Source organism: Oratosquilla oratoria, chromosome 28 (genome assembly GCF_046742065.1).
Source record: "Oratosquilla oratoria isolate Oo_2021 chromosome 28, ASM4674206v1, whole genome shotgun sequence".
NCBI classification, from domain to species: domain Eukaryota; kingdom Metazoa; phylum Arthropoda; class Malacostraca; order Stomatopoda; family Squillidae; genus Oratosquilla; species Oratosquilla oratoria.
In genome coordinates, this window is record NC_134804.1 from 4,465,437 (window position 1) to 4,489,657 (window position 24,221).

The following is a 24,221-nucleotide window of genomic DNA, read 5'->3' on the forward strand; positions in this document are numbered from 1 at the left end:
CCTAACACATTTTGGTTTAATATTGATAACTTCTCTTTGAGAGGACTAGCTGGATGGTGTCTCTTTACAGAGGACTTTTTGAAGTAGGGAATTTAATGTATTATGCCCCTATTGTAAAATTTCTTTGTTACCAGGTAGCCTCAAACTACCCCCACCCAACCTTTTGCCCAAGTAGTGATACTCAGAGCTGTTCAGCCAGTAAGCAACAGTTTGGCCTGCAAGTAGCCCAAGCTTACCATGATTTAGACATCTAACTAACCTGTAAAGGCAAAATGCTGAGTCCATAATCATACCTGTCCTCCATTCAGTGAGGTTATCTCAGCGATTTCATTAAAAAAGATGGAAAAAAGAAATTGCATTAGAATTAAGATAACATTGAGATGTAGTAGATGTCTGAAGTAATATTCCCATCGTCTCTCTTTTTCATAGGTTATGAGAACATCGGGCGGTTGGAAGTTGGAACAGAGACTATTATTGATAAATCTAAGAGTGTGAAGACTGTTCTCATGCAACTGTTTGAAGATTCTGGCAACACTGATGTTGAAGGTATTGATACAACCAATGCATGCTATGGAGGCACTGCTGCTCTTATAAATGCTGTTAACTGGGTTGAGTCCAGTTCATGGGATGGTAAGTATTTGTGTTTATCTTTTCTCTTTACTAAAAGTTGTTAATAGATTAATGAGTTATAAGAAGTTGTTCAGACCTCAGGGTCGAGTAGAATAGAAAGTGAGTACAGTATTAATTTTAGAAATGGTCATAAATAACATGTAGGACCTATGACAGATACCTACCAGTGGTTACCCTGTATGATGGATAGCAGAGAATCACCTCCCTACTACCCATTATCAAAACATGTCAACCCCCCTCACTTCCTCCATTTTTCATCTACTTTCAATTTCCCTTCTACCAAGAAATTATCTGACAATACCTCACACTCTCCCCTGGAAATGTGAATGTCCAGAACTGTTACTATCCTTCCTTTTAGATACCACTACATAGTCTATTAATGTCCTACCAACCACCCCTCCATTCACCACCATTTTCCGTATATAATTATGCTTGACTCGTATTCAACCTCCCACTGTATCATTCCTTGTACATCACACACTTTCGGCCAAGCCACAGGTGGAATTGGACAGCTGGAAAAGAGCTCTGCTTTGCAGTGCATTTTTGCTAAGATATTCTGGAAACCACAGTTGTATTTATGAATGTAAAGGGAGTTGTGCATACTGAGTGACCGAAATTGTGTAATTATTGTAAAAATTAGTGCTAAATACATAAAATGGAGGGAGACAAAAGTGAAAGAGGAAAAAGTGAACCAACAAAGATGTCTGGACATGAGCAGAGTGGAATCGCCACAGGGGGTAATACCAAAAAGATCCTGCATGAACGAAACCCCAAAAGCAACTCAAAGGTTGAATAATTATGCATTTTCAGGGTTTGCAAGACAAGGTGGAATTTTGGGTAGAGGTTTGTAGTTGGATAAAGAACCTAGGTACAAAAATATCTTAAGAAATAGGGATATTACTGATTTGTTGGATGAACTAATAGATTTGAAAATAGAGTACAGGGCAATGTACAGAGAAATAATTCAACTTAAAAGAGCCAATGACAAGACAAACAAGGAGCTTGATGACCTGAAGAAAGTATTCAATATGGTCAGAAATGAGAATGAATGAAAAATGAAGATAGAAACAAAAACGAGGCCTTGAAAAAAGAAGTAAAAAAACAAATACTGTACAAGTGGTGACCAAGAAAGTTGGAGAAACTATTAAGAAGACCGATCTCCAGGAAATAAAAACTAATGAAAAGTGGAACAATAAAAATCAAGTTAACTTTTAAGGAAATAGTATAAGTGGAAGAAAATGCCAAAGAAATGGTAATTAAAGTAATTGAGAAAAAATAAATTTGGGTCAGACACGCAGTGGATTAAGAATAATGCATTGTAGTTAATGATATTAAAGAAAAACATTATATACATAAATATCAAAGAGAAAAAGATGAGAAAAAATTGCAAAAGCAATTCTAAAGGAGACACAAGAGGGGGACAGGATATAGACAGAGATTGAGGAGTTGCATAGGATGGGAAAGTGCTCTAAAGAAAAACAATATAGGCCACTAAAAATCAAACTAAGGTCTCAAATGATAGCAGAAGTACTATCAAAAACAGCAAAGCTGGCAAATAGTAAAAATTACAAAAGTGTATGGATAAAAAAGAAATGAGTGATGAGGAAAAAGAGAAAGGCACTTAGAAGTGAAGCAAATGAAAAAATGAGAAAGTGTAGACTGAAAAGATTTTTTTTTTTTGAGAGTGTGCTGGACCTGAGGCTGAGAAAATGGTTTATCAATAAAAGGAAACATAATAGACAAAAAAAGGAGGAAGGAAAAAAAAAATAACATATACCAACAAACAGCATGATTTCAGGACTAAATGAATTAAACGACTATATGGCAGTAGTAAAACCAGATATGGGAATTGTGAATTGTGGAGATGAAATTAAGAAGTCCTCTACCACCAAACACTGTGGGACAAGGTCTATACAACCATTGGATGAAAAATAGAAAGGAGAAACAGGGTGGAGAAGTCATGTTTTTGACTAAGACAACAGAAGGAAAAAATAAAGTGGAATTGATTATGGTAAAAGTTGAAAACAGTAACATGAAAATTAGACAATTTTTAGTGATATATGTACCCCCAAAAACACAGTCTTGGACAGAGAGTGATCATTCCATAATGTTGGAAAACAAAGAATGCACTAACTGATTTACTGAAAGAAGGAAGAAACATAGTAATAATGGGTGACTTTAACTCAAAAGAAATATGTTGGGAAGAAATGATGGTGAAAGGTGGAGACCTCTGGGGAAACATACCACTGGATATGACCATTGAATGCACAGTGACTCAATAGGTAAAGGAAAATATCAGATACAGAAACAATGAGGAACCGTCAGGACTGGATTCAATATTAACATCAGAGCCTGAAATTGTGGACCTTTTGGTACATAACAAGGTCAGATGTGAAAAAATTATAATAATGATAAGTAAATAAAGAATTATAACAGCATAAATAATAAACAAAATAATTAAATGCATAGGCATAGTTAAATAGTAAACAGGAAAATAGTTAATAATAATAAATTGACAGATTGATAATAAATGAAAATCAAGTGAACAATAATAAACAGACAAATAATAAACAATATGAAATAAGTGGCAGTCAGTACAGCATCTTGCTTAGGTGTTTAAACATATCTGAAGGCTTCGAAGTGAACTACATTGCACTGCCTCTGCAGGAAGTTTATTCCATTCATTAATTACATGGTTGGTGAATTTGTTTTTACCCACTTCCAAATTAAATCTATTTCCAGACAGTTTGAGACCAATATTGTCAGATTCTCATTCGGTGTGAAATTTTGTCACTTTTGATGTCAATCCTCTTAAGAATCTTAAGACCTGTATCAAGTCACCTCTGAGTCTACGTTTTTTTTTTTCTTTTTTTTTTTAAGGGAAAACAGGTTTATATGTTTTAGTTGATTTTCATATGATTTATTTTTGATATTTGGAATCAGTTTTGTGGCTCACCATTGTACTTTTTCCAATCTGTCAATGTCTTTAATGAGATTTGGTGACCATACAGAAACAGCATATTCCAAATGTGGATGAACTAATGATTTATATAGCTTGTTAATGAGAGATGGACTTTTGAAGTCAAAAGATCATGCAATCAGTCCTAGAATCTTATTTGCTTTCTCAGAGGCTGAAATACACTGCTTAGATGATTTGAGATTGTTACTGATAATTATGTCAAGATCCTTTTCACTATCCACTTTTGTTAACGAATTTCCAAATAACTTGTAATCGTACGTACTGTTATTTTTACCTATGTGCATAACCTTGCATTTACTTGTAGTAAATTTCATTAGCCACTTTTCAGACCACTACTGTAGTTTATCTAAATCTTTTTGAATATCTAACTGGTTTAAGTGATTTGCCATTCCACATTGTTTTGTATCATCAGCAAATTTGGAGACAATAGATTTTAGACCGTAGTCTATATCATTTATATATATTATAAATAGAAATGGCCCAAGAATGGAACCCTGAGGAACTCCACTCATAACATTTTTCCATCTAGAAGTTTTGCCATTTAGAATAAATCTCTGTTTTCAATCATTTAATCAATTACTAGTCCAACTTAACAGACTACCATTTATTCTGTGTGAAACTGATTTAGTAAGAAGTCTTTCATGGGGGACAGTATAGAAAAAGTTTGCAAAGTCTAAATATATTAAATCTATATTGTTTCTTTTGTCATAATTCAAGATGACTGTGTTGAATTTGAGTTAGTCATGCAAGAACATTTCTGTCTGAATCCATGCTGGCTATCATCAAACAGTTATAGGCCTGTAGTGATTTGGTTTCTTTACTGAAGTTAAGCTTATAGGCCTGCAAATTGGGAAACTTCTTAAATGAATAAACAAAGATGGAAGAGAAATGGAACATATTAAAAGAAATTTATAATGAGGGAATAAACATGTACCAAAACAGAAGCAAGAAAGGGTGTACATTAAATGCTGGTACAACTAATAATGTAGTGAGGCTAAAGATAGAAGAGACAAAGTTTTGCAAAGATGGAAAAAATATAAAAAGATGAGTAAGTGGCAAACATATATCAAACTAAGAAATGAATGTGTAAAACTACGTAGGGATGAAAAGATGAAAAGAGAAACTATGAAAATGGAAGGACCAACCTAAACTATTTGAAAGTATGTGTATGGTAAATCAAAAGACAAACAAGAAATAGTAAAACTGTGCCAAGGGAATAATGAATATATAGAAGATGTAGAAATGGCTGAAATTGTGAACAAACATTTTAAATCTGTATTCACAATTGAAAGTACACAAAATTGGGAGGAAATACAGAAAGATCCCACCCCTAATGAAAGAAATAACTGTGACACAGAAGGAAATTAGAGACCAAATAAGAAACCTTGATGTCAGAAAATCCCACAGTCCAGATGGAATTGCAAACTGGATATTAAAAGAATGCATAGATGTGCTAACAGACAAAATATACAAGATAATTGATTACTCACTCAAAGAAGGAAAGGTACCACAAGATTAGAAAAATGCAAATATTATACCAATATATAAAGGAGGGGACAAGGAAAATCCAACTATAGACCAGCCTCCCTTACAAGCACAATAGCAAAAATATGTGAAAAAGTTATCAAAAGTATATGAATCCAACACAATTTGGCTTTAGACAAGGAAGATCATGTGCCACAAACTTGATTTGCTTCTACTCCAGACTAATAGAAATAATAAAAGAAAGGGATGGATGAGCAGATTGTGCTTTTATAGATCTACCAAAAGCATTTGATAAAGTACCACACAAAAAGCTATTACAAAAAATTTAATGAGCCGGTGTTATTTAAGGAAAAATTATTGGAATGGATGAAAGATTTCTTGACCAGGAGAAAAATGAGGGTAGTACCTAAAGACAAATACTTGTCCTGAGAATTAATGATAACTGGAGTCCCACAAGGTTCAAAATTGGCTCCAATTATGTTTGCCATATATATAAATGACTGGATGAAGGTGTGGAATGTTATATGAACTTCTTTGCAGATGATGCAAAACTATTAAAGAAAGTAAATACAGAAGAAGAATGTGAATCACTACAGAAAGACTTGGATGAAGTCTGGGAATGGAGTCAAAAGTGGGAAGTGAACTTCAACATCAAGAAATGTAGTATAATGGAATTTGGATAAAATATAAATAGAATATTGGGGCAATACGAAATTGATACAGAGGAAGTCAAAAAAGTAAGCTTGGAAAGCGACCTAGGAGTAATTATCAGCAAAGATGTCCCCAGACAAGCTTATTAATAAAATGGAGAAACCTTTAATTTACTAAGATCAATGAAAATGGTTTTTGATTACTTGGATGAGGAAATGGTAAAAAAAATAGTTGCACTAATAAAACCAAGATTGGAGTATGCTGCAACACTATGGACACCCAGTACTTTGATGTAGTGTGGGGACTTCCGTGTAGCAAGGACGGGCTGAGCTGTGCCAGTCAGGTGCAACCATACTGGAGAGGTCACCCTTTTCCTTTGTGAATTCCCCCATCCCTACCCTTCATATTTGCTACCCTACTCTCCTTTTTCACCATCTTTCTCTAATACTTGTTAAGGAAGGTTCTGGTATCTTGGTGCCTCCCAAGCTACATGTCTGAACCCAGTCAAGTGGGGATGTATACCGCGAGGTCACTACTCCCTGCGAGGGCTGAAAGCCCACCAACTGGGGAATGCATGTTTATGAGGTAGGTACTAGGCTGCCGACTTCCTTTCTCCCTATCCAGTACACATGCAGAGTGACTACGCCGGACCCATCCTAAATGGGACAAAACAAAAGAGGACAAACCCTGGGTTAACAAAGTCTCTAACTCACCTCCGAGGCCCTGCATGTGTAAATAGTCGTTTCTGGAACTTCCTGACTCTGCAGAGACTTTTCTTTTATTGCTTGAGGCATCAGGCAACTGCAGTATCTTCTTCCATGCATTTATCTTTCTATCTTAATATATGGTGTGGCCTCATAAATATACACAATCATGGCGGCTGTCCAAGCTGAATATTCTAAACCTCCACCACTACCTGATCCTCCTCCTAAACCCCCCGATCCCTCTCCTAATATTGCCAGTCCTAATGTTGATGCTATTGACTCAGCAAAAGTAAAACCCCCAGTTGATGACTCCGGCTTGAAAAAGGACTTTGGTAACAATACTAAGACTTCATTGACAGATAATTCTGTAGCCCAGGAACTTACAATTAGAATGGATTCTGAAGTGATGAAAACATCCATAGATACTCAGAAACCAATAAATAGCTCAAATACTGCCCCTAATAGTCATAGAATCATAGAATCTTACATCTAAAATATGTCTCTCTTGATAAGAGTTATACAGACTTATATGAAAAGTTCCGTAAATTTGGACAAATTAAAGAGATCAGGGTTAAACTAACTGACAACTTTAAACCTTGGCTAGTCTGGATCTCGTTTCTTTCTAATCAGGATGCAGCTGCTGCCTGCTTGGATTATGATAATTGCAATGAAAATGAATCTTCGGCCCAACTTGGTGCTAGAGTGCCACCTAACCTGGATATCTTTTATCCAGAAAACCCAGTAGAGGAAAGGAAGGAAAGTGTGCAGAGGCCTCCCAATCCAGCTAAGTGGCTTATTATCACTCTTGCAAAGGAATGTGCTAACTTGTTCGAGTTTAGAAGATTCTTGAAGAGTCACCTTGGCTCTGGTAATTTCACCAACTAGCAGGTATCACGATTTGGAAGAAATTCCTTCTTAATTCATGTAAAATCGTATGAACAAGCTGCCATGGTGCTTAACTTGAAACAGAAATCCGACATTAAGGAAATTAAACCCCACTATACCTTTAGTTATGCCAAAGGGGTAATTTTTAATAGAGATCTGTATGACTGAGGAAAAAGAAATTTTAGAAATGTGCCCAACTAATGTTTGGAAGGTTGCTAAAATCCCTCGTTCTTCTATGATTATCCTAAGTTTTTCTGGTGAAGATCTACCTCATTATGTAGAAATAGAAAAAGAGATAGTTTATGTGAAGCAGTTTAAGCACCGTCCCCTTCAGTGCTTTAACTGCTATGGTTTTGGCCATCCTTCCTGCAGATGTGCAAGGGACAAACTGTGTTTGATATGTGCTCAGCCTGAACATGGGGATTGTTCCCGCCCAACAGTTTGTATAAATTGTAAAGAAGAGCATGATGCCAGGGATAAGAACTGTCTAATTTACAAGAAGGAACAGGAATTACTACTAAAAGCTCATGCAGAACATATAAGAGTAGGACATGCTAAAAGACTATCAAGTAATTCCAAAAGATACAGTGATGTTGTTAAAACAAATAAAGTGGATCAGCCAACTGTAGAACCCAGTAGAAATAAAAATGCCAATATGAATTCTTCTGTTAACACTGAACCCAAGCCTCAGTGTAAAATTGTTACTATGAAATCTAACCGTTTCTTCTTCTCAACTAGGAATTTCTAATACTTCTGAACCCTTCTCTGAAGAGGTTTCCTCACCCCTTGTTGAAGGAGTGTCCCCTGCCCCATCTGGAGGGGCACCTAAGGTTTCTATTGTAGAAACCTCACAAGCTTCTTCTAATGAAGCCTCCTCTCAGGCAATCTCTCTTCCAGACATGGGGGACTCCCCAGTAGAGGGATTGCTGACTAGTGTGCCTCACTCAGTAGAGGTGCACAGAAGCAATGAGGATCAACTAAATGCTGAACCCAAGCCTCAACGTGAAAGAGTCACTACTAGACCTAATCATTCTGCTCCACAACTTGGAAATTGTAGTACTCCTCAACCCTCCTCTGCGGAGATTCTCCCATCCCCAGTTGAGGGAATGTCTCCTGCCCCATCTAGAGGGGCACCTAAAGTTCTCATTGCTGAATCCCCACAGGCTTCCTCTAATAAAGCCTCCTATCAATCAGTCAACCTCCCGAACTTAGGGGGCTCCCCAATAAAGGGATCACGGACTGATGTGCCTCACTCAGTTGAGGCGCACAGAAGCAAAGCTATGGAGTCTGAAGCTGTGTGCTGTGAAAGACTCCACAGTCCACCCTCATCTCCATCTTCTTCCCCAAATCGTGATATGCAATCTAAGAAAGGAACAAATAACCCAAACTCTACATCGTCGGTTGGACCATTGTCAGAGAGGAGGATGCCACCCGTGAAAGCAAAGAAATTAGAAAAGAACCCATCTCGTAGACCCTCTCTCTCCCAGACTTCTCTTACAAAGGATTACAAAGGCGGAGCATGCCGGCAGGAGACCTTTTGATCCATATCTAGGTCGGAAGCGAAAAAAAATCATACAGGTACTCCTCGTTTAACGACCTACTCGGTTAGCGACGACGCGGAGTTACGACGGGCTTTATGACAGACGTTTAACGTAAATCTCCCGAAGTTACGACGTCGTGTACGATAATTAAGTTGGCTGAGGAAAATTTGTATGATGTTATAATTGAATTTGTACGGTTGATATTAGCTGTGAGGTAAAGGTCTACATTACCATCCTGCAAGCTGCAAAAACTACCTGGGGTACAGTATATACCGGTAGTGGTAAATTTTTAGTTTCGACCATGGGCGCAATACAGCAATAGAAAATTAATTATTAATTTTGTAAATTATAATGTATCAAAGTAATATGCAATTTTGTGAGCGGAAAAAAAGGTGCTAAAACAAATTTCGTAAGTAACGAAGTCATGTCGGACGAATGGTACACCATGTTTGTTATGATAGATGCCGATGTCGAAGAAATAAAAGGATGATGAATTCGTCTAACCTAAACTAAACTAACCTGACCTGTGTTTGATAAATCATTACCTGCAAATTAAGTGTCATCCGGCTCGTCCTCGTTGTCGTTGTCGTGAGAGACGTTGGCAGACGACAAGATGGCGTCCCAATCCTATGCTACCGACTTCGTTCATTAGCATATTTTCTTGTAGCATAGTATTTTTTACTTTCATTTCCGCCCACAAAATTGCATATTACGTTGATACATTTTAATTTACAAAATTAATAATTAATTTTCTATTGCTATATTGCGCCCATGGTCGAAACTAAAAAAATACCCCGGTATTCAATATGGAATGTCAGCATACGCGAATTTGGTCACATACGGTAATTTCGGGAACACAACCACCGTAAATAAACAGTAAAGCTTTAATGTACTGTATCAAAGAGGGAAATACACAAAAACAAAGATACATGTATTGCTGGACATTGTACATACAGTACATGTACGTACACGTATATGTATACACTTTCGCTTAACGACCAATTCGGTTAACGACGGCGCGTTGGTCCCAATTGTCGTCGTTAAACGAGGAGTGGTTGTATTAATAATGAACAAAAACTATAATAATGTAAATAAGAAATAAAATACATAAATAAATGCATAGGTATAGTTAGATAATAAACAAACAGGTAAATAGTAAATAATGATAAATTGACATATAACATAATAAATGAAAATCAGACAGACAAATGATAAAACAAAAACAAATAATATAAGATAAATTATAATCATTACAGCATCTTAGGTATTTATCTAAATGATTCTTAAAGCTTCGAACCGAACTACATTGCACTACCTGTGCAGGAAGTTTATTCCATTCATTAACTACACGGTTGGCAAAGTTGTTTCTACCGACTTCCAAATTGAATCTATTTCCGGACAGTTTGAGACCATTGTTTCTTGTCTGATTCTCATTCAGTGTAAAAATTTGGTCACATTTGATGTCAATTCCCTTTAAAATCTTAAAGACCTGTATCAAGTCACCTCTGAGTCTACGCTTTTTTAGGGAAAACAGATTCATATGTTTTAGTTGATTTTTGTATGATTTATTTTTGATATTTGGAATCAGTTTTGTGGCTCGCCGTTGTACTTTTTCCAGTCTGTCAATGTCTTAAATGAGATTCGGTGACCATACGGAAACAGCATATTCCAAATATGGACGAAATAATGATTTATATAGCTTGTTAATGAGTGACGGACTTTTGAAATCAAAAGATCGCGCAATCAGTCCCAGAATCTTATTTGCTTTCTCAGAGGCTGAAATACATTGCTTGGATGATTTGAGGTCGTTACTGATAATTACGCCGAGATCTTTTTCACTATCCACTTTTGTTAACGAATTTCCAAATAACTTGTAATCGTACTTACTGTTATTTTTACCTATGTGCATTACCTTGCATTTACTTGTGTTAAATTTCATTAGCCACTTTTCAGACCATTGCTGTAATTGATCTAAATCTTCTTGAATATCTAATTGGTTTGAGTGATCATTTGCCACTCCGCACAGTTTTGTATCGTCAGCAAATTTGGAAACAATAGATTTTAGTCCATGTATCATTTATATATACTATGAATAGAAGTGGCCCAAGAACGGAACCCTGAGGGAGTCCACTTGTAACATTTTTCCATCTAGAAGTTTTTCCATTTAAGACACCTCTCCGTTTTCGACCATTCAACCAATTACTAGTCCAACCTAATAGGCTACCACTTATTCCGTGTAAAGCTAATTTAGTAAGTTAAACAGCGACTTAATATACTAAAGGTAGTGTCTCGTTTCAACTGGCGAGCAGATCGTATAACTTTAATACGGCTTTACCAAACATTGTGCCTTAGCAAAATGGATTATGGATGTCAAATTTATGGATCGGCATGTAAAACTTCATTAGAGAAGCTTGATATAGTCCACAATATGGCTTTGCGGATCTGTTCGGGAGCCTATAGAACATCTCTAGTGGATAGCTTGTATGTGGACGCAGGAGTTCCTCCCCTCTATATTCGCCTTGAGGAATTAAGCCTTAGATATATATCTCGTGTCTTGACATCCAAACAGAATCCAAACTTTAAATATGTAAAGCAGCCCGTAGACAGAGCTCCAAGGAAAAGTACTCTGCCGAAACCTTTAGAAGTGAGATGTGAAGTTGGGACAGAGAAGGTAGGACTTGTTCCTAATACAATTGCTGAGATCACGCCTCCCAAATTCCCTCCTTGGAACCGATGCCCCACTGTAATATGTCCTCTTAAAAACAAGAAAAATAGAACTGATGTAGAGCTAAAAAGCGAATTTTTAGAACATTTATCACTTCATGTTGATTAAATTTTTATTTATACAGATGGATCAAAATCCCAAGATGGTGTTGGTTGTGCTGTTGTATCTGATAGCACAGTTTTAAAGAGAAAGTTGCCTGATTTTAGCTCTGTTTTTACTGCTGAACTGCTGGCAGTCAGCAACGCCCTCAAATTTGTTTTTATTTCTGTTCCATGTAATAAGAACGTCGTTATTTTCACAGACTCCATGAGCATTGTATCCTCTCTAAATACATTATTACCTCGTCTCTTTTTAATCCAAGAAATACAAGACTGGTTGATTCTGATTAACAACAGAAAGAAGATAAAAGTAAACTTTTGCTGGGTGCCGTCCCATGTGGGTATCACTGGAAATGAACAGGCCGATGCTGCAACCAAAGCCGCCACTAGGCTCAACCATATAACAGACCAAAAGATCCCACATACAGACTTCAAACAAGTAATTCATCATTATACAATGGAAAAGTGGCAAGGACAATGGACAAGGCTGGACGGTAGTTACAAGTTAAAAGAGATTCAACCCTTGGTGAACCCTTGGAAGTGTCCATCTTTGGACAGAAGGTCAAGTATTGTTCTAACAAGATTGAGAATTGGCCATTCCTACATTACCCATAAATTGTTGATGGCAAGTGGAGCAAAAAGGCTGGCCCCCCAATGTCCCACTTGCCAAGTAGTTTTTACAATAAAACACATTTTAATTCAGTGCCCTGCATTCTCTAATAAGCACAGGGCAAATTTAAAAAAAAAAATTATCTTTTAAACAAATTTTTATGGGAGGAAGCTCATGTGAAGAATGTTGTAAAGGTTTTGAAAGACATCGGTTTATTTTATGAAATTTAAGATTGTGTATATGAGTGCTTGTGAGTGTATGTTGTTGTGATGTGTTTTTGTGAATGTTTATTGTTTTTACTGTTTTACTTGAATTTTTATTTATATGATATAAATATGTGCTGAATGGCCTACCGGCTCCGGCGCTTGGCCTTCGAGCCAAAAATTTCATAAATCCAATCCAAAAGGATAGTTATAGAAGTGATCTGAAAAAGAATAGCTTCCCACTCAGAGTGGTGGATATCTGGAATAAATTGTATGTGGCAGCAGTGTGTGCATATACAGTCGAACCTCGAAAGCCAGGACTAATTGGGGGGAAGGGTGGTCCGGTCATGTCAAAAGTCCGGTCATCGAAAATATCGCCCTAACACCCGTAGAGTTCCGTAGGGGTATACGTATAGGTAATGTATATGGCATAGAAACACATAAGAATAATACTCTAACACTGTAATAATAACAATACTGTAATACTAATACTATAACACTAATAATTCTGTAATAGCTGTAACACAGGCATGTAAGTGTAATGTATATAGACTACTGCACTGTATTTTTTATTACGTACACTGTAAATATCGGAAGGTATGCACGCGGGACAGTGGTGGAGGCCAGGGTTGCCGCGTTTTCTACACTGCCGTGTAGAATGGGAATGTTGCCATACCGGGGCATACATTTTTCTCGGGTGTGTGCAGACTTTCATAGCAAGATATAATTGTCAAACTTTGACAAAATGTTGGTTCTAGTTTTTTTTTTATTCTTGAATATATATAAGGCCCCCATGCCCTAACATATTCAGTAAGATATAAAAATTATTTCTTTTATATTATTACCGGTAAAAGAAAGCTGAAACTTTAGTGTAGATTTTTTTTCTACACGGTAAAAACGTATCATTTGGGGTATAATATTTTATAAGTAACACAATTACCAATGAAAGTCATATTTTGATGTACCCTTTATTATTTGATAACTAGTTCTATGATTTTTAAACAAAAGTTTGAGTTTTTGAATGTTTTTAACAGCCCGCTGATATGTAGAAAAAATTTCCTTATGTCTTTGTGCAGTTGCCACATGCCGCTATTTTACTACGTTTTAGTAAAAAAAATTCTATGAAACGGCAGCCCTGGTGGCGGCTTGACTGGGCCGGGTTTGAGTACACGTGTACGGCCGTCGCTGCCACCTACCGGACAAATAGGGAACTTTGCTTGAAAAGTCCGCCCTTTGTTCATTTCGACCGTTCATATGAGGGTCCGGGCTTTCGAGGTTCGACTGTACACAAAAATTTAAGAAAAAACTTGATACTGAAAGATACAAAGATGGGTCACTACGAGCATAGCTCCCTTCCCATATGATATAACTGGGTAAATACATCTTTTAACTTTTACCCAGACTATCACCTTTCTTCTTTCATACACCTATCCAAACTCAGTTATCAACTGCTTCAGTCTCCCTTCAAAATCAACCATAAGTGTAGTGTCATCTGCAGACAGCTGATTCACCTACCACATCCTTCCACCCTCTCCTATGAACTCCAAATCTGTGCATAGAATTCATATGTTAACCTTCCTTTCTACCCTATCTATATTCATGTTGGACACCCATGGTGACATCACACAACATGTTATAAATGACCAGAGCTGGGTACCCGCTAGTTTTTCGTTAGTCCGCAAATCACTAATCCACTAATTTTCTTGGCCATTCCGCTATCGCTATTTCCGCTAATTTCCCAGGTTCGCCGGTCCGCTAACGCTAATCAATCTACAACAGTCCGCTAACCTTTTTTTTAGCTAAATCTGCAAAAACAGAATTTTTAATGAAATTAATAAAATGATGCTGCCTTATATAGTTTTTAAGTTTTATTTCAGTATCAAAACAGATAAAATCAAGCATTTGCAAGTACTGCACATTCTCTTCTTCCTCCTCCTCCTCCTCCATCTGGGATACTCACCACGATACTGCCTTTCGTAGTGGCTCTTGATGTAGTTGGAGGTCGTCGAGTAGGTGATCTCTTTGTTGCAGATTGTGCATTTCACCTTTCCATTCATTTTGCCTGGGCCATAGTAAGTTTTTATGTGCTGGAAGATCGGCGGCAGGCTGTCCACGGGCACGTTGTCCTGGGCTCGCCTGCTGTCTCCCTGGCGGCTGGAAGTGCCAGGCCTTGAGATCTGTTCTTCCTCACTCGGCCTCGTGGAGGTTGCACTACCACGCCGACTTGAAGGCGACAGCATCAGAAATGTCCATTTTAATTTTCAATTTTACTCTATCTGTTAGATTCAAAGTGCTGAAAGTAGAAAAATGTATATTGTAACGATATTAATCTATCAGTAATAAGCTAGGGGTCTTTACTTACAGATCATTACACCCCAAGTTCGTTTTAACAATCTTTTACTGTATAGCAGTTATAACTGCCGATAATCAGATCAGACCAATAAATAATGGATAGAGAAACTGCTCACACGTACCAATCTCACTTACTTTGATTCTTCTGTAAGAGAGGCGCAAGTCCTTCACTTTCCTTCGACTTGTGCTTTTCACTCGGAGCGCTGCCATCCTGACTTCACTCTATCGCTGACAAATTCACACTGACTCACTCTGTGGTCTAGTCTAGTCTATAAAATTTGGGAGAGAGGCTCCCACGGGCTTTGGGTATGAGCCCGTTTGGTAGGTGATTGTACATACGAGTGTGTGAGGGCCCAGCCACACACACTCATACATTCACAAGATGTGCACACGTATATGAATGCGCATGCACATCTCCGTGAATGCACCCTTCTCAATATAACTGTATATGATGGTAGGTGGTGACATCTTGGTGTATATAATGTAAAAAAAGGGGGGTTGATCCAATGTATGAGTGTGTGTGACCTTGGCCACACACACTCATACATACATTAGATGTGCATACGTATGCAATATACGTATGCACATCACCATGAATACACCCTTCCGGACAATAAACATATATATTGAAATTAAAGTGGGGGGGTGATTCAATGTATGAGCGTGTGTGGCCTTGGTCACACACACTCATACATACATTAGATGTGCATACGTATGCAATATACGTATGCACATCGCCATGGATTCACCCTTCCGGACAGAGACATGTATATATAAAAAATAAAGGGGGGGGGGCTGACTCTCCACCAGCCGACGCAGTTCAAACGTACTTAAGTGGCTGCTTAGGCAGCGCACAAGACCCTCAGATGTTGTCGGAGGCCCTCTCCTCAGAAAAGCAGTTGCGGGGCAATGCTTGAGGTAGTGGTCAAGGGTGGCTTCAGGGTGGCGGCAATGATGGGATCTTCTTTCTTCTGATGTGGGGTTGGTCTTGATTTGCCAGAAACAACGGTCCTCCAGCCGCAGACGGAAGAGCAGAGTTTCCACTTTTCTAGGTGTGGAGCGAGGAAGTACAAGGGGCTCGTAGTCTGTGACTGCCCTGTACCACCTCGCCCTCTCTGACACCTCTGCCTCCAGTCTGTGCTCGAGGAACCGTTGTACCTGGTTAAGAGCCCTGGTGCGTAGGCGCAACTGATTTCTGCTGAGAGGGACGACAACATCGACTTCAGGTCTTTTGCGCGCCGCTTCTGCTGCGGCGTGGGCTAACTCATTACCTGGGACACCTACGTGGCTTGGCACCCAGTTGAGCGTAACACTCCTGCCTTGCTGATGTAGCTTCAGCAGGAGTGCTAGAATGGAGGTCAGTAGGCGTACATTGTCGCTGGGCTGTATCTATTCTAAGCTGCCTAGCAAAGACTGTGAATCTGTGTGGATCACCACAGGACCAGCTCGAGATATTAGAGCATGCTCTAACGCTCCTTGGACCGCTATGGCCTCAGCTTGGAGAGTGAACGCATGATCAGATACTCTCCTGCCGTAGGTCAAGCCATCCGTCACAAAAGCAGCCCTCGCACTGCGAGGCCTGTTGGGGTCTACGGAGCCATCCGTGTAATAGACCGCCGTTCCAGGTCTCGACAGTGCGCGGACGCCTTGTAGGGCCTGTGCTCGTACTCTTTCCTGGTCACATAACTTCTTCTTACTGGGAAGCTTTGTGACAACGAAAGTTGCAGGTATCGACAGCCATGGTGGTGGGGGCTTGAACTCTGGATGTGGAGAGTCCCTACCCTTCTCAAGGAGAGTGCTGGTGAGCTTGAAGGAGTCCAGGATCCCTGCCGCCTGTGCCAGCCAGGTATCGGAGTGGATAAAAGTACCCACCCGTCCCAGAGCTGTCACAAGGCTCTGACTCAGCTCAGTTATCCTGGGGCTCTGGACTAACTTGGCAAGAAAGTCGACCTCCAGCCTTCTGACCCGTGATGTTAATGAAGGCAACGAAGCCTCCATTCGGAGGTTAACGATCTTAGTCCAAGGTTGAGCTCCTAGGATAATCCTTGCTGCGGCATTTTGGCAAGGCTCCAGGTCTTCAAGCTTGGCAGTCGCCACATTTATGAGAGCTGGGGCAGCGTAGTCCACCAGACTGCGGACTGCGTGCACATAGAATGTGCGAAGGACCCGATGCATGGCACCGAGTGCCTTCCCCGTCATTGCTCTCATAACTGTGGTTCTTGCCTTCAGTCTCTCCTTGAGATAGGTAAGTTCCCTCTGAAAGGTGAGCCTCTCATCAATCCAGACCCCCAGGTACTGATACTGGTGAACCCAGTTCAGCCTAAGGTCCTGGATGGTGAGGTGCTTCCCTTCTGTCCTGAGTCTCAGTGCCATAGCTTTCGACTTTGTAGGGGAGATCTTTAACCCTAACCTGCTACATTCCGTCGCCACAGCGCTTAAACAGCGCTGAGCCCTGTTGAAGCACTGCCGTTTCCCAGTAATTTCCCCTGTGGTAGAGGTAGTTCCAGAATGTTGGAGACGAGCACATTGAACAGAGTGGGGCTGAGGACACCCCCCCCCCCTTTGGAGTGCCATTCTCCAACATTCTGGCCTCTGATATGTGACCTTGAAAGCGTACTTTCGCAGACCGGTGACTGAGATAGTCAGCAATCCAAGAAAGCAGCTTGCCTTTTACGCCCTTGCGAGCAAGGGTGTCTAATATCACAAGTGGACTGGCCAGCTCAAACGCCTTTTCCAAATCCAAAAAGACCACAATGGACGGTGTTCCACTAACAGCATTGAGGAGTGTTGCTATACTGTTTGCTGTGCCAGTGCCCTTGCAGTAAGCATGGATATGCTCATGCAATGGGCCCAGTTTCCACAGCAGCCTGTTTAGCACCATCCTCTCCGCTGCCTTTCCCATGCAGCTTGTCAGGCTGATGGGGCGGTAAGCACTAGGTTCCTTTGGCTTTGGAATTGGCGTTATGATTGCCGTCTTCCAGGCTGTTGGTAGCTTGCCAGTCCTCCAAGACGCGTTTATCACCCTTAGAAGTGCCTCGTCACCCGCTGGCCCAAGGTGGGCCAGCATGGAATAGGTGATGAGGTCCTCTCCAGGTGCCGTGTCTGAGCTGGTCTTGTGCGTGACCCGTAGCTCCTGAAGCGTAAAGCTAGCGTCAGTATCATCCGACCGACTCACCATGTCCTCAACACCATGGCGCCTCACTCCTTGGAGGTCCTGCAATGTGTCTTGAACACACTGCGGGAGTGAGGTGCTGCTGGAGCGAGAGACAAACTCCTGCACCAGCCGCTTCGCCTCAGCATCAGGGGCATGATGAGTGCGTCGTGGTTGAGTCCTGCCAGTAGCCCTACGGAGCTTAGACCACAGCTCTGCTAGGGAGGTGTGAGCAGTAAAGCCCTCACACCATTCAAGAAATTTAGCTCTTCTGGCATCTGCAGCTATGACGTGAGCGTCATGTACTGCAGCGCGCAAGTTGGCCAAATTAGTCTGAGTTCGGCGCCGTCGGAAAACACGCCTAAGCATGTTCACCCGATGGTTGGCTTCTCTCACCTCGGGGGTATAATACCAGCTGTTCTTATGTTCTCTGGGGGACTGGCGAGTCTTTGGGATGGCTCTGTTGGCAGCCACCTGAATGGCTGCAGAAAAGTCAGCTTCCAACGTTTCCACGTCCTGTGGTGGGACGTAGGACGCTGCCCATTCTTCAACAGACTTCTCAAACACTGGCCAGTTTGCCAAAGCTGTCTTCCACCTGGGAACAGGTAATACAGCTGGTATGGGTGGTGAATCCCGTATGTGCACCGAGACACCGAAGTGATCGCTAGTGACAATAGGATGCACCTCCCAGGTTACCCTAGGGAGGAGAGTGGCCGTCGCCAAGGTCAGATCAAGTCGTCCACCTTGCACGTGCGTCGGATTTCCATCATTCAACAACGCAATGTCAGGGCATTCATCTAATACTGAATTTAAGTGGTGCCCAGCGACATTGGGCCCATGGGACGACATCAAAATATCATGGTGGGCGTTGAAGTCCCCTCCTATGATGAGGAGCCTGTCCGCAGCAAGAGTACATACTTCTCCAAGGTCCAGTTCCGCTCTCATATGTTGTAGATGGTGTACGTTTCGTGGGCCCGATGAAGTCGAACCGCAAGAACTTCTACACCATCCCCACATGATACAGGGTCCGTGATTTCACTGCAGGGGATGGATGATTTGACTAAGATCATGCACCCCCTAGCAGTGAGTGAGCGAGGGAGAGAGAAGACGCGATATCCCGGAAATCGCACCTCGTCGCTCACCAATGTCTCCTGGAGAAGCATGATATCGTATTCATGCTCTTGCGCAAGCGCAAGGAGATACGAGCTTTTGCTGGGGAACCCGTTTACGTTCCACTGTAGCAACCTCAAGTGATTATTGAACAGGGCGATCGTCTTCCCTGTCAGTTTCCATGACGGTCTCATCTTGTTGTCCCCGGTCAGACGACAAGATGGGTTGCGACTTTAGAACAGTGGACGCCTTTTCCTCCTCATCAGAAGAGGAGTCTTCAAGCCTCAATGCAAGTTGGCGTTGGGGCCTGGCAGAAGACACTCTCCTGTGCTTGGAAGAAGTGGGTGTGTCTTTCCCAATGGTGAAGGCAGGTGTGGCAGGCTTGGGGGAAGTGGAAGGGGAGGAGGAGGAGGTTGAGGAAGAGGAAGAGGTGGTGGAAGAGGCGGGGGAGGAGGCAGGAGAGGAGGAGGAGGTAGAGGGGGAGGGAGTCCTCTCCTTTCGCCTAGGGTTCCTCTTCTCTTTTAGGAGCTTGAGCACATTCTTAACAGACCTGTTCACCAACTCCAGCATTTTGCCTGTGTCATCCTCGCCAAAAGTCGTGGCGACAGCAGACACGACGCCAGTCACTATCAGCTCGATGTCATCCTCCCTGAGGGGGATGATATCGGACGGATATTCAGGTGGAGAGGACCGTCGGTCCTGTGCTCGTGGGGTTGGTACGGGGGGCGTGGGTTTGGCTTTAGATTTAGGGGTGGGATTAGAGGCAGGTGTGGATTTGGAGATGGGTGCAGGTTTGGAGGCGGGCACGGGTTTGGAGGTGGGAGCGGCCTTTTTGGGAGCTCGTTGTGTCTGTGTGGGAGCTGTCTTCATTGTTGGGAAGTGCGTCTGATTGTTTAAATCAGGAGCACTGTGTGTAGGTGGTGGTGGTGCAGTGGCAGGAGAGTGTTTCCTGCTGCCCCATACAAATGTTCCTGGGGGGGGGGGGCAGGTATGAAGTCCTGCTGCTTCTCAGTCCTCTCCTTTGAGGCAATGGCCTGCATTTGACGCACTGCGCACCCGGTATTCCAGGCGTGGTGCTTCTTCCCACAGTTCGGACACTTTGGAACAGTCTCAGTGCCAGCTTTGAACTTGTCGAGACAAGTCTCAGTGGCATGAGGCATGCTACAAATTCCGCACTTGTGCTGTTTAGCTGTGCACCTCGCCTGGTGATGACCGTAGCGCTGACACTTGAAACAACGGAGAGGATCAGGGATGTACGTTCGTACATCATACCTGCCATACCAACCCAGGTCAATTGAGTTGAAAGGTTCGCCTTTCACGGTAATGAGGACCTGGCGTGTCGGACGCTTGTCCCACCGACGCATTCTCGTGGCCGCGATTACCTGAGGATGGTCCTCAATAACCTCGGTCTCGAAAGAGGTGTGGTAATCGTGTACCACGAGACGATGCTTTCGGTCTTCCGGGTTAAGCCGCTCTAAGTTCAACGGCTTACCATCGAGCATCTTGGTCCTCTCCAACTCCTCGACGACGTCATAACTGCTCGGTAACAGAAGCACGTTACCGTCGCCGAGGGGTCGAAGGGACAAGAGCTGACCGCGGAGAGGGCCCTTCTCCAGTGCTCTCACCACTTCAAAGGCTGTGTCGTACCCCGCCGAGGGTACGACCTTGAAGGTGGGGAGCTTGCCACCCTTAGTGCTAGCTGGGGCCATCACAACGGCAGCTTCGCTACTCGGTGGAGCCGGTGAACTCGGAGCGCAGCGACGCTTCTTTGACACGCAGGTCCATGAATCAGTGTCCGCCATGGCGTTCGTGCTGTGTCTTATCCTGTCTATCTGGTACGCAGTCAACGAATAACGAGGCTCGGTTGCGCGAGGGTGCGCGAGACCGGGCTAATGCTTGACGAAAGGGTCCCCCCTCTCCCGCCGTGAAAGCGATTTTTGAAAGAACCGCAAGGGCTACGCTAACCGTGCAGGGAGAGTTATGTGGGGCATAACCTGCCAGAGCGAGATTCCGCGAATAAGGGGGAATTGGCTCGGGTAGCAGGGCAAACGTAAAAGTATCGGCAGCACGACAAACAGAGCGAGTGACTCGGGTATTTGCGGCTGATAGCTTGAGAAATCACGTGGCGAGGCAACGTAGCGGGAGTGTCCATCCAGTGTGAATTATCTTTTCCCAGTGCCTCACTCTGTGGGGTCTCGCCGCCTTTTATATGAACCATATCTCACGAAAATACCAGAAGATTCGAGATTTTATGTACTCCGTATAAGCGTTCATATTTAATTATTCGTAACATTAAACAAACTTAAATATACACAATTCCATTAGAACATATTCAAGGTTTTTAATTAAAATTACAATTCCCCAATCACACTAGGTCTATAATCCCTTCAATTCGTAACATATTCGGCGTTCACTAGAAGTTCTAGTTCCTTCACGTTCGAGAAAATATTCGAAAGAATACTCACGCAAAAAGTCACGTATTAGCCTACGCAAATTCTATACAATGAACACAAAAAAATTCGTACATACAAATAAAAATGAAATGCATTAATCATTAATATCTATATGCACTACTATATATGTATACTGTACATATAAATTATGAGAGCATACCTTTACTGACGCAAATTCCTGGACAGTGGAAGAAGGTGGTAGATGAGGTGGTGTGGGTAACACGTACCTTAAGTGATTGATGAAGGGGGGGGGGGAAGATAGCTGCAGTTGGGGAACCGAAGTCCAGGCGATTTGTATCACATCTCGGGACCACTCGCCTTCCCTCCAAGGCAAGCGTGAGAGTAGATCAAAGAGTGGGGAGGGGTATGATGGGACAACTCATTAAGTGAACCGTCCTAGGCTAATGAAACCCAGAACTCCTATTGTGAGTTTTAATGAATTGAATAATTAAACACTAGAAATATGCTACTTGACATTAAATAAGGGTTTTAACAGTTGGATTCACACATACATCCTATCTATCCTATCTCCCTGTGCGCCTATCTAGGGGTCCTATCTAGTAAATACTCTTTGTTACTTGCTATTATCCTTAGAGGGTCTCTGCTGGGTGAGGGGATGACTTCCATGGGGTACTGTTCCTCGTTCTGGCAGGATGCTTTTGCTATTGAAGGATATCGGTGTTGTCGATCACGGCGGGAACCCGGGTCATCCTTTGTGATTAGCCTCGTGGTGGGGGAGCGGGTTTGAACACGTAGGGGGCTTCTTGTATACGCTATCCAGTTCCTTTCAGGTCAGTGTCCCGAGGAAAGGGGTACAGGTACGTACGTGACCCCTTGATACACGAATGATTTGTTCACTGGAGGCTGGATGCCTCTAGTCACTATTCACATCCCCATGATGGTCGGGATGTCACACACAGCACTCCACCTGATAAGTTTCGGAAGGGGATTTGTCCCGCAATTACTCTTCGAATGTCTACAGTGCGTAAGCGCTCACTTAAGGATGTAAATCCTTAATAGCCACATGAGGGAGGATAGGGCGCGATTGGGCTCTCAAGGACGTGAGCGGCCCGAACCTCCCTGATTGACCTTAATGGATAGACTGACCTATGTCTCGCGGCATGTGAGGTCGTGATGCCCGCTAGCCGGCTTCCGACGTTGCCAATAGTTCTATGTCTCCGTCCCTAGTTGCGAAGGGTACTACGAATAATGTTCATGTGGGAGGTGACACAGTTGCAATTGTTCCTTGAGGTAGACACTGTTCACGAGCGGGTTAGATACAATCCTAATTATTCTAATTGCCTAGCTTAAAACAAATATGTGGCAGCGCGCAGGGGGGGGAGGGGGTGTGTTTGGGCGCTTTGTTTGGGCGCGAAAACCGTTGAGCTTGGCTATGAGAACACGAATCAAAAGGGGGAGGATGTTTCTAGATAATTAGAAGTCTCTCCCTTCGTTAAGGCACTGAAATTGATTGTCAAAATGGCACGACAGTTGAAGAGGATAACGAGGAGGAGAAAGGACAGGATGTAGCTACTAGAAGTCTTAAGGACTCTGGTAATTCCCCCGAGTATAGGGAATGAAGGGCCGTAACGGTGAGAAATCAGACGAGAAAATGGGAAGGGGAGACAGCGAGCCGGGTGTCACAATTTCAAAAATTGTAACATTTACTATATACATATATATAATCATATCTCAACTAGCATTTCGTATCTTATTTATGGCACAATTATTCATAAATCAGGGACTTTGGTATTTAACAAAATTATAAAAAAAAAAAATCATAATGAAAGTTAGATCTTTGCGGACTTACAATTTTGGCATTCCGCGAATCGTTAATCCGCTAATTTTTCAATTCGCTAATCCACTCATTTTTTCTTAGTCCGCTAATTAGCAGATTAGCGATTAGCGGAGTTCATGTGCAGAATGCCCACCTCTGTAAATGACAAACTGTCTTTTCTCTCTTCAGGTCGATATGCAGTGGTTGTAGCAGGTGACATAGCAGTTTATGCCAAAGGTGCTGCAAGACCTACAGGGGGTGCTGGTGCTGTGGCACTGCTAATTGGTCCTCATGCTCCTCTTGTTTTAGAAAGGGGTTAGTAGCCAGGTCATGTATTTTCATCTCCCAGTTTCTTCTTCCTCAAAGCCTTTCTCCATGTACATTTTGTTTATTTGCACGTGGATAAACATCTGATCTCCACCTTTCCTGAAATGACCTAGCTTCTGCCTAATTTTTCTTCTGTGATTTCCTGTATCCATTGTTATACTAGTGTGTATATTTTTGGGTATAACCTAGACTAGAGGCTTCCAAACTGCGGGTCATTATGAGCCTTTTTCTGGAGGTCATGGAGGGTCCAACTGTATGTACATTCAGCCACACAGACTCATGTATTGTCAAAAAAAGTAAATGCATCCTTCTCATTAAAATACATGATTAAATAAATCCTTATTAATAAACATTGATAAACAATGATAAAAAAAATTATTGCTCTCTCTGCTGTGATTAATATTTTATATATACCAAGGGCTTTTTCCCCTCCTATAAAGGAGGTAGTTGAAAAACAAAGGTATAAAAACCACTTCCACCCATTCCATACCTAACATACTCCACTCCCCTCTACCCTCCTCCCTCCCTCTTATCTTGTA

The 24,221-nt window shown here is 41.9% G+C and overlaps 1 protein-coding gene across 5 annotated transcripts in view; it reads left to right on the forward strand.

Annotated features, from left to right (window-relative positions):
* Window positions 1–24,221, forward strand: part of Hmgs (hydroxymethylglutaryl-CoA synthase) — a 285,981-nt gene that overhangs the window by 126,790 nt on the left and 134,970 nt on the right. For 3 of the 5 annotated variants that reach the window (XM_076210936.1, XM_076210939.1, XM_076210935.1), the window contains exons 4-5: window positions 430–630; window positions 23,545–23,670. In XM_076210936.1, coding sequence (XP_076067051.1) covers window positions 430–630; window positions 23,545–23,670 — 327 coding nt within the window. The remainder of the gene's footprint in view (window positions 1–429; window positions 631–23,544; window positions 23,671–24,221) is intronic. The other 2 variants (XM_076210938.1, XM_076210937.1) reach the window with 2 other exon arrangements.